The following is a 14,764-nucleotide window of genomic DNA, read 5'->3' as shown; positions in this document are numbered from 1 at the left end:
GTGCCTGCCACCACATCCAGCTGAAAATTCTTATTTGACTGGTACTACAGCATGATAGTGCCATGTTCTGAGTTTGACAGATGTTTGTTTTACTCTTAATTGTGGGTTATTTCTGGGAATGTTATGGACTGAATTGTGCCCCTCTGCCCCATTTCTAAGTCCTAACCCCCAGTTTCTCAGAATGCACCTGTAATTGGAGATAGGACCTTTGTAGGGGTAATTAAGGTAAAATAAGGTCATATGGGTGGACTCCAATCCAGTATGACTGGTGTCCTCATAAGATGAAGCAATTAGGATGCAGACACACACAGAAGACCATATGAAAACACAGGGCGAAGGCGTCCATCTACAGGCCACGAAGAAAGGCCTCAGAAGGAAACCAACCCTGTTGACACCTTGATCTTGGGCTTTATTTTGTGTTGTTTAAACTACCCAGTCTGTGGTACTTTGCTGTGGCAGCCCTGGCCCACCAGCAGAGGGGCCCCTTGGAGATCTCCCTCTTCTCACTCCATTCCTGGACCATCACTGCAGACCCCTCTTCTGCAGTTCCCTTGTTGAATGTCATGTGATTGCCTCCAGTTTGTTGCTTCTCCACCAGGGAATCCGCTTCCCTCTGCCCTCTTTGTCCTTCCAATCTACCCTATTACACAGAATCTAACACCACTTATTTCCCTCTATTGTGAGTTGCCTACACATGCTCCATAGGAAACACATATTAATGCACAAATAAACTCCAGCATTCAGGCTGATAACAACACAACAGCAAGCTCTCCTTCATTTCCATCCTTGAAGCATAGGCCAGTTTCTCTCCATTTTAGATTTTTCAGGTGTGGATCAGACACCCGTCCAACCTCTTCAGCCCTGTAAGCCTCTCATGAGGTTGAGTAGGTGTGGTAGGAATCATTGCATAGCTCTCTCTAAAGGAAGACTCTCCCACAATCCACACACATTCTGACCCTTTTAGACCTGGATGTGAGTAAGAGCCCTGTTACCAGTTTTCAGCTGAATCCTTTGAAAATTTGCACCATGGGCTAAAATGACTGGGTATGTCTGTGTTTCCAGCGTAACCGTAGTGCTCATTCATTCATTCATCATTGATTCATTCAGGCAGTGCAAAGTTTCACTAAGTGTTGACTATGAAGAGAGCCTTGCTGAGGCCAGAGGTGAAACCTTGACCCTGCTAGGATGGTCGTTTTCTGTCTTGAGGAGCTCCCTGACTAGAAGGGGAGTAAGGTCTCACATGAAATAACACAGCAGGCCTGTTGATTTGTGGGGGGAATCCCTGGCTTGCCCCATAGTTCTAGAATCAGGCTGAGAAAATCTCTGTCCTAAGAATTTGCCTCCAGGGTACTAGCTGATGATCCTTGCTCTCCTCTGACCCTAACGTTGCATTATTGAAAATGGTCAGCATCTTCAGGTAGGCTTAGCACGTGATTGGGGGGATGCTGCACAAGGACAGCAGTAATGAGAGGGAAGGGGCAGGTGGGAAGGAAAAAGGAGGGGCATCCTGGTAAGATTTCACAGGCCAAATGAGCTGGGTTTTTAAAAACCTTAGTGCTTTTCTCTTGTACATGGTGAAACCCAATTACTATGTTGCGTTTGTACAAATATCCCAATGATGCTAACCCGTGTCAGAGAACTCACCCTCCTCAGTACACTTGGGATCCACGAGAGCCTTGCTGAGGTCAGAGATGAGGTCTAAAGTCTATCCAAGCACTTTATCCTATATCTTTGTTCTGCGTGTTCACCTGTAAAACATTTATTGATTATATGCCAATGGCCAGGGCTCAAGTACAGGCAAAATGAAAATACTCTATTCCAAAGTAAGTAGGTAGTCTGAGATGTAAATTTTCAAATCGGCTTAAAACTGATAACACAGTTCTTGAATCTCTCACTCACACCCAGGGTCCAAAGGAGTCAGACTGGGGGAGGATCTTTCTTTGCAGAGACCTATGCAGTGATTCCTACCACCCCTACTGTCTTAGTCCATTTTCTGTTGCTATAACAGAGTACCAGAGACTGGGTAATTTACAGAGAAAAGAAGCTTATTGGGTTCATAGTTCTGGAGTTTGGGAAGCCCAAGGACATGGTGCTGGTCCCTAGCAAGGGACATCTGGTGGCATAATGTGGATGCGAAAGAGACCACAAGAGCAAGCCTAGCTCACTTTTATAATAACGGGCTCTGGCAAGAACTAATTCACTCCCGTAATAAAGCATGAATCCATTCAGAAGGGTAGAACCCTCATGACCCAATCATTCCTAAAGTCCTCATCCCTTAATACTGTTACATTGGCAATTAAGTTTCCAGCACATGAACTTCTGGAGGACACATTCACACCATAGCTTACGGGACCACTTGGGGAGATTGAACAGGTGTCAGACCCTTACCTGGAAAGTCTAAGAAAGGAGTCCCCTATCTTGTGAGAGAGATGGACAAAATGCCCTTTCCTCCTTCACCTGTCCAAATCCCGTGTTTCCTTTAAGTTCAGTTAGAACCCTGCTCCCATTTAGGAAGACTTCTCTGATTTTTTTCTAGCACTTCAAGATTCTCACTCTTTGAATTTCTACAGTATTTAACACCTACTTATAAGATGATTTTGTAATTATTCTTTATTCATATCCTCAGTCAGTTTGGAGTCCTCTGGGCCTACTCATATAAGCTGAGTGTTTGTATGTATTTAAAATTCTGTCTTTCTAGAACAGTACAAATCTGCTGTAAAGTAAATTGGGCAAGAGGGAACAGTACCCGTTGGGCCCTGCTTCCCATTTTTATGTTCTTCCAGAAGCAGCAACATAACTCACAGCATAGCCCTGTCTGAGAGGCAGAGATTGAAGCAGCTTCCACCCACTGGGAGGAGTTTGGATGGCGTGAGGTGCTGTGTTGTTAAGGTACCTTCACTGGGAAGGTTGGTCTGGAGAGACCTTTGACAGAATGTATTTGTTTTGCTGGATTGAGAGAATTGAATGTTTATATAGCTTTGGTTAAAATTCCATTTTTGTTGCAGAGAGATTATTGTCTGAAGAAATACTCAAGCACTTGAGTGAGAAGAGGTAGATGCTGACAAGGAGAGAAGGAGTGTATTTTAGTTTCTTATGCTTGTTCAGAACTTGGTCTGTGGTATGGATTTTAAGTCTGATGTCCTTTTTAACTTGGAAGAAAATGTCCTGAAGTCTATTTAGGGGCACATGTTAGTTAGTGTTCTGGTTTGGCTGAGAATTCTGTAGATGTATTCCTATATTCCGTGATGGAATATTATTATTATTTTTTTCGAGATAGAGTCTCACTCTTTCATCCAGGCTGAAGTGCAGTAGCATGATCATGGCTCACTGTAGCCTTGAACTCCCAGGCTCAAGTGACCCTTCCACCTCAACCTCCTGAGTAGCTAGGACTACGGGCATGTGCCACCACCCCTGGCTAATTAAAAAAATTTTTTTTTGTAGAGACAGGGTCTCGCTCTGGTGCCCAGGCCGGTCTTGAATGCTTGGTCTCAAGCAGTCTTTCCACCTCAGCCTCCCAAAATGTTGGGATTACAGATGTGAGCTGCTGTGCCCGCCCAGCTGCATTTCTTTTTTCATCACTCTAGAGGTTTCTAACCTGGAATTTTCTTTCTTTTTTTTTTTTTGAGATGGAGTTTCGCTCTTGTTGCCCAGGCTGGAGTGCAGTGGCACAATCTCGGGTCACCACAACCTCCGCCTCCTGGGCCCAAGCGATTCTCCTGCCTCAGCCTCGGCAGTATCTGGGATTACAGGCATGTGCCACCACGCCCGGCTAATTTTGTGTTTTTAGTAGAGACAGGGTTTCACCATGTTGTTCAGGCTGGTCTTGAACTTCCGACCTCAAATGATCCACCCGCCTCGGCCTCCCAAAGTGCTGGGATTATGGGCATGAGCCACCGTACCTGGCTAACCTGGAATTTTCTTAATCCTAAAGAGTGGAGAATGTAATAGAGATTATTAAGCTTTTAAAAAAAAACCAGCTTTGTTGAGATATCATTCATATACCATTCACTTCACCTCCTGAAAGTGTACAAGTGAATGGTTTTTAGTATGTTCACAGGTTGTGCAGCCATTATAGCAGTAAATCTTAGAACATTTTCATTACACCCGAAAGAAAACCCCATATCCATTGTAAGGGTTTTTTTTTTTAAATACTCAAAGAAGTTTAACTTTTTTGTTTGTGATAAAGCTGTATAGGCTAATATCAAGGTTTTAAAATTCAGGCTAGGATTGGGAGTTAAATTATGTTTTTAAAGGGAAAATGAACTAATAAATAAACAATGTTACATCCAGTCTTTCAAATGAGATGGAAACAAGCATGTACATCTCTGCTTTGCTCCATCCTCATTTATCAACGTAACATCCATTCTGTGATGAGTGGTGGCCAGTGATGATTGGTGGCCAGTGATGGATGCCATATTTCAGGGACTTATTTTGAATTAAATGGGTAATAAACTGACTAATATTTCTGCTCAGTGGGTAGGTGTGCTTTATTCTGTTTGAAATGGGAGAACTTAGTTCAGAGAACTTTTTCCATAGATGTATGATCCTTTTTGGTACATACTCGAATTAGGCTGCTGTGCAGCTAATTCGGCTTTGCTGTATTTCTTTTGAAGTAAGCATCCTGATTTAATGGCTTTTCCAAGGACTGCCTTTAGTGTGGCCTTGCTAACCTGATAGATGTCACTTTACTCAACATAGGCTGTAGCTCAGCCTGGGCTTTAGAAGTTTGGGATTGAAAATGAGACTGTAAGATCCCAGTTGGCCCAAGGAAGGCGAGTCTGTTTACTCATGATTCATCTTGAGGAAGAGGAGATGCTGAGACAGCTGGCACCTGGCATTATTCCAGGGGCCACATTACTTTCCGCCAGCCATGGCTTCCAGGTGTTAGATCCTTTCATGAATACCAGGAAAGCAGTGATCTATTAATAACTTTACCCCAGCTACGGTTCATGCTTCTAGAGTTACCACTGTGTGGATTTCCAGAACTTCTTTTCCTTTGACACTTATCTTTATCATTGTGGAATTATGCCCATGGGCCACCCAGCTCTCACACACCCAAAGCCACGGACTCCAGGAAGACACTCAGTTTGGCGGTTAATCCCTTCCCTTGGGAACTTTTGGAATTATTACTTTATTTATCTAATCCTCTTCAAATAAGAGTTTGTATACTTTTCACTGCATGCTTAAAAAAAAGCCAAAGACAAATACACAGAAAAACTAACACAACACCCACGAAACCCCCATGACCTCAAACAAAAATCTTACCCACTGTTGCCTAAGACTTTGTGCTCTCTGAATATGTGAACGAAGGAATGCTTTGAGTGGCTCTGCTGTGGGGATCTGCACAGTTTTGGGTTATCCAATATGTGGCCTCTCTTTTCTCCTTTCCTGCTGGACTGATTTGTCCTGTTTCCTTAGTTATTAGTACTTCCACAAGAAGGGAGAAGGAATTAAATTTGAAGGGCGATTCCCACCTTTTTTTTTTTTTTTTTTTTTTTGAGATGGAGTCTCACTCTGTCGCCCAGGGTGGAGTGCAGTGGCGCGATCTCGGCTCACTGCAAGCTCCGCCTCCCGGGTTCACGCCATTCTCCTGCCTTAGCCTCCCGAGTAGCTGGGACTACAGGCGCCTGCCACCACGCCCGGCTAATTTTTTGTATTTTTAGCAGAGACGGGGTTTCACCGTGTTAGCCAGGATGATCTCGATTTCCTGACCTTGTGTTCCACCGGCCTCGGCCTCCCAAAGTGCTGGGATTACAGGCGTGAGCCACCGTGCCCGGCCGGCAATTTCCACTTTTTACCAACAGTTGGTGTAGAAACCCTGGCCCAGCCAGCGACAGTTTGGGAATATCTGTTTATCGTTATTTCTACTTTGATTCCTCAAAAGGTGATTCTGTTTTGACGTGAAAAAAACAACCCAACTTTGGTTTATGAACCAGCCCAACTCTGACAAGTGTGTTCCTGTTCCGCCTACATCAGTTATAGGTTCTCTAACTTCAGTGTGCAGAAGATTCAACCAAGGAAGTTCCTGGGCTCTACCCCTTGAGATTCAGTTTTAATAGGACAGGGGCTAAAAGATTGCATTTAGTCCCCAGGTCCTTCTGATGTGGATTAACTTGGGGCTGACTTTGAGAAACACTGCCCTGGAATTTGCACTTGCTATTCAGGTACCAGCCCAGCCTTTTCTGTGATTAAATGCTTGGCAGTTAACAATGTATAATTATGGTGTGTGTCGTTTCCAAGGCAACATGCATCTGTCACTGCCGCTGAGGCTGGGAAGATTGAAAGGGGCCATGGAGAGGCTGCAGTCACAATGAGGCCTCCAGATTCATGCCATCAAAGTGCTTCATGATGACTGGATTTTCACACCATTTATCCAAGGGCCCTAATCAATGGCAGCAGCAAGAATGAAAGTAGACACATTGGAAGCCAGAGAGTCACTGGGTGACTCCTGGAGGTAGCAACAAGCTCATGAAGAAGGCATTCAGTGGCTTGCACTCCCCACCCATCCTCTCAAGTCAGTTTTGTTTAGAATAATTAGGATGTGGGGGAATGTGAGAGGACCTGGCAAGGCTTCTGAAAACAGTGGTTAACTGTGGTAAATGTATGCCTGCTATTCCTCAGTTCTCCTCTGGGATGGTGCTGTTAAAGGTCACCTGTTCTCACTTGCAGTGGGCTTGACGTGACATTTATTGAGCACTTACTATGTGATGGAAACTTTCATATAGATTATCTTGCCATTTTGACCTAAGTGTATTTTCATTTTTTTTTTTTAGCTACATGCGAAGTTTACACATCTTGTACATTTCCAAATTTAATGAAAAAGGTAGAGTCTGTACATGTTTGCTGGGCACAGTGGCTCATGCCTGTAATCCCAGCTTTTAGGGAGGGAGAGGCCAGAGGATAGCTTGAGCCCAGGAATTCGTGACCTGCCTGGGCAATATAGTGAGACCCCATTCTCCACAAAAAAGGAAAAAAAAAAAAAGATAAAGTCTATACATGTTTTAGCACAGGATTTAGCTTTTTGGTTTTAGTTGTAAAACTGTATAGGGCATTGCTGGATGGAACTGGAGGCCGTTATTCCAAGTGAAGTAACTCAGGAATGGAAAACCAAATACCGTATGTTCTCACTTGTAAGTGGGAGCTAAGTTATAAGGATGCAAAAACGTACAGAGTGATACAATGGACTGTCAGGACTAGGTTGGGAGAGAGGTGAGGGATAAAAGACAACATATTGGTTGCATTAAAATCTCAGAATTCATTGCTAAGAAATTCATGTATCAAAAAACTACCTATACCCCCCAAACTATTGAAATTAAAAGAAAAAAAAAACTATATAGGGCAGTGAAAACATTCAGCCACTAGTCAGGCCTTAGGGTCTGGTTCTGAATCTCATCATGAATAGGCTTTGTGACTCAGGCAAGTTTCTAAACTTGTCTGAGGCTCTGTTGCTACTTCTGCGAAATGAGGCACTTAGACTAGACGAGCAATCTTGACTTTTGAAGGGTGGCAACTAACTTGTAGAATCCAGTGAAAACTCAGAACCTTCCTCTCTGAAAAATGTAAATGTATACTTGCTAAAAGATAATTACATTCAATTTCCAGGGGACCACAGACCCATGTTAAATGAAGTGATTGCTTAAGATTCAGCTCAACTCAGAATTGCTGAGTCCCACAAGACCCTGAGAGTCTTGCATTGTTTAGAGAGGCCCCCTGAGGAATGAGCTATTTGATGAGGGAGGTTTTGTTGTTCCTGGCATTTTTCACTAACTGCCCTGTGCATTCTGGGGAGGGGAGATGGGAACAAACACTGAGAAAAATAAATAGGGAATGAGTGGCATCTGGAATATGAACTGTTTTCCTCATCACTTTTCACAAGGAGGTGGATGGCATGATTGCAGCACAGAAGATATGTCGAGGAATGACTTGAACATAGAGATACAGCATTTTGTACAGTGACAGTTAAGCAGTAACTTAGACTTGCTCTACTTTTAATGTTTGAGAACTCACTGATATAGAAATCTAAGAAGGTCCAGTTCAGAGAAGCAGAGAATAGAACGGAAGTTACCAGGAGCAGGGGTGGGGGTGTGGGAGTGGGGGGTTGGGGGAGGTGCATGGGGAGATGTTGGTCAAAGGATGCAGCGTTTCAGTTAAGAGGAATAGATGAAGAGATCTATTGTACAACATGGTAACTATAGTTAGTGTACTGTATACTTGAAAAATTCCTGAGAGTAGATTTGGAGTGTTCTCATCACAGTGAAATAATAAGTATGTGAGCCAATGCATATGTTAATTAGCTCAATTTAGCCATTCTACAATATATGCATATTTCAAAAGTCATGTTGTACACCATAAAAGTATATACAATTTTTATTTGTCAATTAAAATAAATATTAATAAGAAGGAAAAAATTAAAGTTTTGGTTAATTTGAAAATGTCAGAAGCTTCTAGGAAGTATATCGTAAGTGGAAATATGTTATTTACCACTCCTCAGCTGTTAACCGACCACCTTCCCAACCCAACCCAGAAAGGAACCCAACCCTGCTCTGTCTCCTTCCCATGACCCAAGTTGTAATCCAATCAGGAGAGAATACCTTATTTGGAAACCTACATATGTCCTTTTTTTCTCTGCTTAGGTGTTGAAAAGTCTCCTCTAGAGCTTTGGAAGGCTGAATGCACTAAACATGAAGAGCTTGAAAGCGAAGTTCAGGAAGAGTGACGTGAGTATGCGGTGACTCACAGTCTGGCTGTTCCTTCTTCTCCATGGAGCTGCAGAAACGCTCCTCCCCACCTTGATAAGGCGCTGTTGGGTTAATAAACTACAGACACTCAAGTGCTCTTGGCCCCAGCTCAGGGTAGCTTCTGTAGATGGCATGCTCTAGGTTCCTTGCTGTTTGTGTGCATAGCTTTCAAAAACAATGTTTATTTTTATTTTTATTTTTAATTTTGGGGATCTGTGCCTTGTAGAGAAAGGAACCGTCACATTAAACATCTTCAAAGGAAGAATCAGTAAAAACCTCAACATTTCTAAAGTTGCCAGAAATCCTGATTCACAATGTCGTTTTTAGAAGAAGCTAGTGTCATGCGGGTGGTTTAGGAATGACATATTAGCATGGTTCATCTTTGGCTTTAGGAAACGTGTTCAACTCTCTGTTAAGGGTTTTGTGGTAAAATGGTATCTATTGCTGCCCGTACCTTTCCTCCCCCCGAATTCCAGAGACTCGTACTCATTTGTTATCCAACCAATCCATAAAAGACTGGATTGGAGGAAGCGGTTATGATGTCAGAGTTATGAAATAAAGTCTCCCCCAGGAGAAGAGGGAGAAAAACATAGCAGAGGGGTTGTACATGATAATATTTTTTTAAAAGGTCACCCCATAAACCCTTCTATGATCCCAGTCTTATATTAGCTGCATTCCAGATACTTTGAGCAGAGTTGTGGAGTGGGAGAAATTAATGGAAGGGAATTAGATGGAAGCCAAGGTATGTCACTCTCAAAATGGGCTTGTTCATCTATCATTTCAGACGAGGTAATTAAAGATGAACCTGGATTTTATTGCTTTGCCATGAATTATATTTTGACAGCTTGGCACAGCTGCATTTTTGCAATAAATGGAGGCTGTGTCTTTTATGGCTGATATGTAACTTGCATACCTACTTCTGGCTGAAGCTTATCTCCTGAGGCTGCATCATGACATGTAACTTACTGCCCTGATAAAACCCAGGCTAGATGAGATGCTTATGGGATGATGGTAAAATACCGACCCACTTAAAGAAAGAACTGGGAAGCGTTATGAAAAAAGTTGATCTTACCTTCTTATCCTTTAGGTAAATTAAATAAAACTCATAGAGTGCAAAGAGACTTCGACAAAGACAGAAAACTAGCTGTTGGCCAGAGTGAAAGTCCTGGTCATCTGACTTCCGAGAAACCTCCTTCAACCTCATCGTCTGCTGGCTGTATGTTATGCAGGCTACATATCTCCCATGGCTTTCAGCTAAGGAGAAAAAAGCAATTAAATGGAAAATGTTGCCCAATTCAGCAGATAGGGGTTTCTAAATTATGTGACCAGGTTAACAAATGTCTTTTTCTATTCCAAGGGAATCTAGGTAGCTTTCATTTACATAGGTTAAGATTATTTTTAGCAAAATTTCATCAGTCTAGACTTCCATATATATATGAACGGGCGCCCAGAGGAATGATAGGCACATAAACTTTTGGTTTAAAAATCAAAAACTGGTGGCAGTAGGGAGGGTGTTGCTGGAATCTAGTTAGAAAAACTGAAATATTTCCATGATTTAAAAAAATCCACTGTAATAACACTAGTAAAAGCTCTGGGATTTGGCAGCAGAAAAGGCTATGATTTTGGCAGTTAGTGCTAAGAGAAGAAATGTTGAGAAGCAGACCTGGGGGAGGAGAGCCTGGCGAGGAGGAAATTGGTATAATGGAGCCCAACAATTTCAAATGGCTCTCCACATCCAAATTGTTTCCCCAAGCACAGAACTGTACAGCTAAATGGAGGGAATAAAAAATGACAACAACAACAAAAACATTTCAAAGCCCAGTTTGTTAATCAACCATATGATAATAATGCTAATAATAATTAACCATTAGGAAGTATTAACCAAATATCCAGAGCTATACTAAGCTTTTCATATGAAATTCATTTAATCTTGCCACAAATCTTATGTGGTGGGTATTACTATTAAGCTCATTTTACAGACGAAGAAACTAAGGCCTTAGGGACATGCAGTCATTTGTCTGGGTTCTTAGAACTTTACGTTCTAGAACCAGTTTTTGCACTAAGGCAGTCTGATTCAAGAGCCCATGTTTCCTGAAAGAGGAATTTTGGGTGGAAAGTCTATTTTAAGAAACCAGGCAATCTGCTGGCACGGTGGCTCACTCCTGTAATCCCAGCACATTGGGAGGCTGAGGCAGGAGGATTCCTTGAGTCCAGGAGTTCAAGAGCAGCCTGGGCAAACATGGTAAAACCCCATCTCCACAAAACAATTAAAAAATTAGCCGCCTATGGTGGGGCACACCTATGGTTCCAGCTACTCGGGAGGCTGAGGTGGGAGGAAGGCTTGAGCCCAAGAGGTCAAGGCTACAATGAATTGTGTTCACGCCACTGCACTCCAGTCTGGGTAACAGAGCAAGGCCCTGTCTCAAAAAACAAAAACAAACTGAACAATCTAGGGAGTAGCTTTAAAAGCGACTTAAACTCGGACCTAGGTTTGTGGCCCTGGACAAGTCTCTTACTCTTCTGAACCTCAGATTCCTCACTAGAAAAGTGGAGGAAATGATATTAGCCCCGTAAGACTGGGCTGACAGTTAAATGCATTAAATGAATGTTGGCCGGGTGTGGTGACTCACACCTGTAATCCCAGCACTTTGGGAGGCTGAGGCAGAAGGATCACCTGAGGTTGAGAGTTTGAGACCACCCTGGCCAACATGGAGAAACCCTGTCTGTACTAAAAATACAAAATTAGCTGGGTGTGGTGGCGCATGCCTGTAATCCCAGCTACTTGGGAGGCTGAGGCAGGAGAATAGCTTGAACCCAGAAGGCGGAGGTTGTGGTGACCAAGAGATCACGCCATTGCACTCCAGCCTGGGCAACAAGAGTGAAACTCCATCTCAAAACAAAACAAAACAAAACAACAAACAAAAAAAGAATGTCAAAAATCTTAGGGCCTGGTGCTCAGGAGATGCTTAGTAAATATTTGTTTCTTCCTCCTAATTAGCAACCTGTAATAAAAAGTAGGATTCAAAAAGTTTACACGGTCTGGAGGGTAGAATACTCTGGTAACAGTTGCTGCTGCCGAACAGGGAAACTGAGAGCTGGGGAAGAGAGGCTTGTTTTTCAATGTATGCCTTTGATTTTGAAGTTTTTGATATACGTACATGTATATCATGCATATATATGTATTGTTAAGGAAAAGCAAGTTTACAAACATTTACATTCAGTTGAATGAACCAAATTATAATTTTTTTTTAACCTGAAACGTGTGGTCTGTCTCAAAATATTTTAAACCATTGGGCATCATATTCCTGCTTGTCTTTGTGTGAGGGAAAAGGAAGAAGAAAGGATTCTTTGTATTTCTGGGGGGTAGGAAGAAGAGAATAGCAGATCAGGTTCTCGCGCTTGCATAAAGAAGACAGGTGACCCACTGGTGTGATCGCATTTCAGCCAGCCTGTGCCTGGGAGGTCTGTGGCCAGATTGGTTTGTGGCCACTGTGAGCAAAATCCAGGAGTAAACAGGATGAAAGTGGCCCAAGGGGGCCTCCTATGGATGGCCTTCAGGTCACTCTGTGACCCCAGAACCATCACGTGGGTAAAGATTGAATGGGAGTGTCCTTTCCGGAAGACTTGACAACTGGCACTGTGTCAAAGGCAGATGTGAGTTTGGTAGGGAATGAGCCTGACTCTGCGGGCTGTGGTTAGACAGTGACATTGTCCAGTGGTTTTGATTCTTAAATCTATTTGGGACCCTGCAGATAACCCACAGAGGCTAAACAGCATTATGGAATTTCTATGGTGGATAACCTTTTTTACTTCGCATTTATAACTTTATTTTGGGAGTTCTTAAACTTGAGTTGTTAGATAGTAGATAGGATACAGGAGAAATGCAAATATGGTTGTTGTCTTTAAAAAGTTGATAAACCTCGGTGGGAGGAGAAAAAAACATATAGGAAATAACTAGAGCAAAATACAAGCAGTATAGAATATAGATACTCAAGCTATCTTTAAGATGATATAGCTAACTAGTTGTTAAGTTGTAGGGCCTGGTGATAAATGCTGCAGATTTTGAGATGGCTGAATCACTGGGAATGGGAGAATTTGGGGAGCTTTATGGAGGTGGAGCTTCATGCAGGCCTTGAGGGATTGGTAGGAGTTGGAAGGATGGTTGGGAAGAGGGGGAAAGGTCAGAAGGTCAATCGGGAGACAGCTTGCAGCACAGTGGGTTAATTCAGTCTCAAAAATGGCCCTTGACATAGAAAATAGTAATATTAATAGTTCAGGAGCCCAGGAGAGTACCTGTGGCATGGCCCTGAGTATTTAAAGAAGAATACTATATAAAGTTTTCATCCTAGTTTTAAAAATGGATAGATTGACTTTTATGCTTATTAAGTGAGCGCAGAGTTCTTAATCATCATTATTTGTATCTTTTATGACCATAGCTTGAAAAAGTGGCTTCTTTACCTCTTTAAATATTTGCAGCAGCTAGTATGTGGTTCCACATGGAAAAATGAGCTGTCATCATGAAAAATGAGGCCAAAAAGGCTGGGATTTCCCTTTGCTAATAAAATGCTCAGGCTTCTGGAATTTCTTTGTAGATGCCAATTTTTAGTGACTTGAGTGAAATGGGTGGAGGTTGAGGGATGGGAAATGGGGTTGAAAGATCTTTGTAACACATCTTGAGAAATGCCACTCAAACGTGATCGAGGGCTTCATGGTTTACTTTGAGGGTGTGTGCTTAATTTTACCAAAGATTTATTCCCAATTATATATTTCATTGTAATAGGGAAGTAGCGGGCATTCCATTAAAAAAATCAAAACAGCCAGTTTAAAGTGACAGTCTCCATGAGAGATTAAATTGATGGTATAGCTTTACATAGCATCTACTAACTATTGTAGCTTTCAGCCAAGGAAATGCACACACCCCATGAATCTTAAAGAACCAGGTATATCCTGCTCAGACAGAGGTTTGAGTTTGTTGCCTATTAAGATAACAGTTTGCGGTGGGGTGTGGTGGCTCACACCTGTAATCCTAGCACTTTGGGAGGCCAAGGTGGGTGGATCACCTGGTGTCAGGAGTTCGAGACCAGCCTGGCCAACATGGCAAAACCCCATCTCTACTAAAAATACAAAAATTAGCCAGGCATGGTGGTGCATGCTCGTAATCCCAGCTACTCGGGAGGCTGAGGCAGGAGAATTGCTTGAACCCAGGGGGTGGAGGTTGCAGTGAGCTGAGATCACACCACTTCACTTCAACCTGGGCGACAGAGCGAAACTCTGTCTGTTAAAAAAAAAAAAAAAAAGATAACAGCTCTCATGAGGATCAACAACCAACTCTACCAACGTATTTTTTTCAAGAAGGTTTTAGTCATTTATAATAAGTTTTTACAAATGCTCACTCCTCCTTCCGTCACCACACACACATGCACATACACACAATGGGAGTATTTAAAATCCAAGTCTCTGGTGTGAACCTGGGAAGTGGAGCTTGCAGTGAGCCGAGATCACGCCACTGCACTCCAGCCTGGGCGACAGAGCGAGACTCCATCTCAAAAAATATAAAATAGAATAAAATCCAAGTCTCTCTGTAGACATAGGAACTATGGCCAAATCTATTTCAAGCTAAGCCTTTTTTTTTTTAATAGACATAATTTAAAAAAAATCAGCGATGACCCCACTGGGTGGAGGTAGGAGACTTTACTAAAGTTCTAGAGAGAAATTTGGTCAAATTTGTGCCATGCTACGTATTTTCTAGGTCTTTTCAGCCTGATTTAAATGGAGAATCTGCTCACTGCCTGATTTTGCCTGGTATTAGTTTGCTAGGACTGCCATAACAAAGGGTACCACAAACCAGGTGGCTGAAACTAAAGAAATGTATTGTCTCAGAGTTTGGGAGGCTAGAAGCCCAAGATCCAGGTACTGGCACGGTTGGTTCCTTGTGAGGGCTGCGAGGGCGAATCTGTTCCATGCTCTGACCTAGATTCTGGTGGTTGGCTGGCAGTGTTTTTGGCTTGCAGAAGCCTTGCCCCGAT

General features: G+C 42.6%; 1 protein-coding gene across 17 annotated transcripts in view; it reads left to right on the top strand.

The window, feature by feature from the left end:
* Window positions 1-14,764, top strand: part of RAI14 (retinoic acid induced 14) — a 176,902-nt gene that overhangs the window by 22,572 nt on the left and 139,566 nt on the right. For 5 of the 17 annotated variants that reach the window (XM_034960196.4, XM_034960193.4, XM_063604513.1 and 2 more), the window contains one exon: window positions 8,634-8,717. In XM_034960196.4, coding sequence (XP_034816087.2) covers window positions 8,682-8,717 — 36 coding nt within the window. In that variant the 5' untranslated portion in view covers window positions 8,634-8,681. Of the gene's footprint in view, window positions 1-6,238; window positions 6,515-6,556; window positions 7,560-7,876; window positions 7,959-8,633; window positions 8,718-9,288; window positions 9,481-14,764 lie in introns of those variants that run through there. The other 12 variants (XM_055112454.2, XM_055112445.2, XM_055112453.2 and 9 more) reach the window with 10 other exon arrangements.

Source organism: Pan paniscus, chromosome 4 (genome assembly GCF_029289425.2).
Source record: "Pan paniscus chromosome 4, NHGRI_mPanPan1-v2.0_pri, whole genome shotgun sequence".
Taxonomy (NCBI): Eukaryota; Metazoa; Chordata; class Mammalia; order Primates; family Hominidae; genus Pan; species Pan paniscus.
The sequence above is the reverse complement of the archived record's forward strand: the minus strand, read 5'-3'. Positions and strand labels throughout refer to the sequence as shown.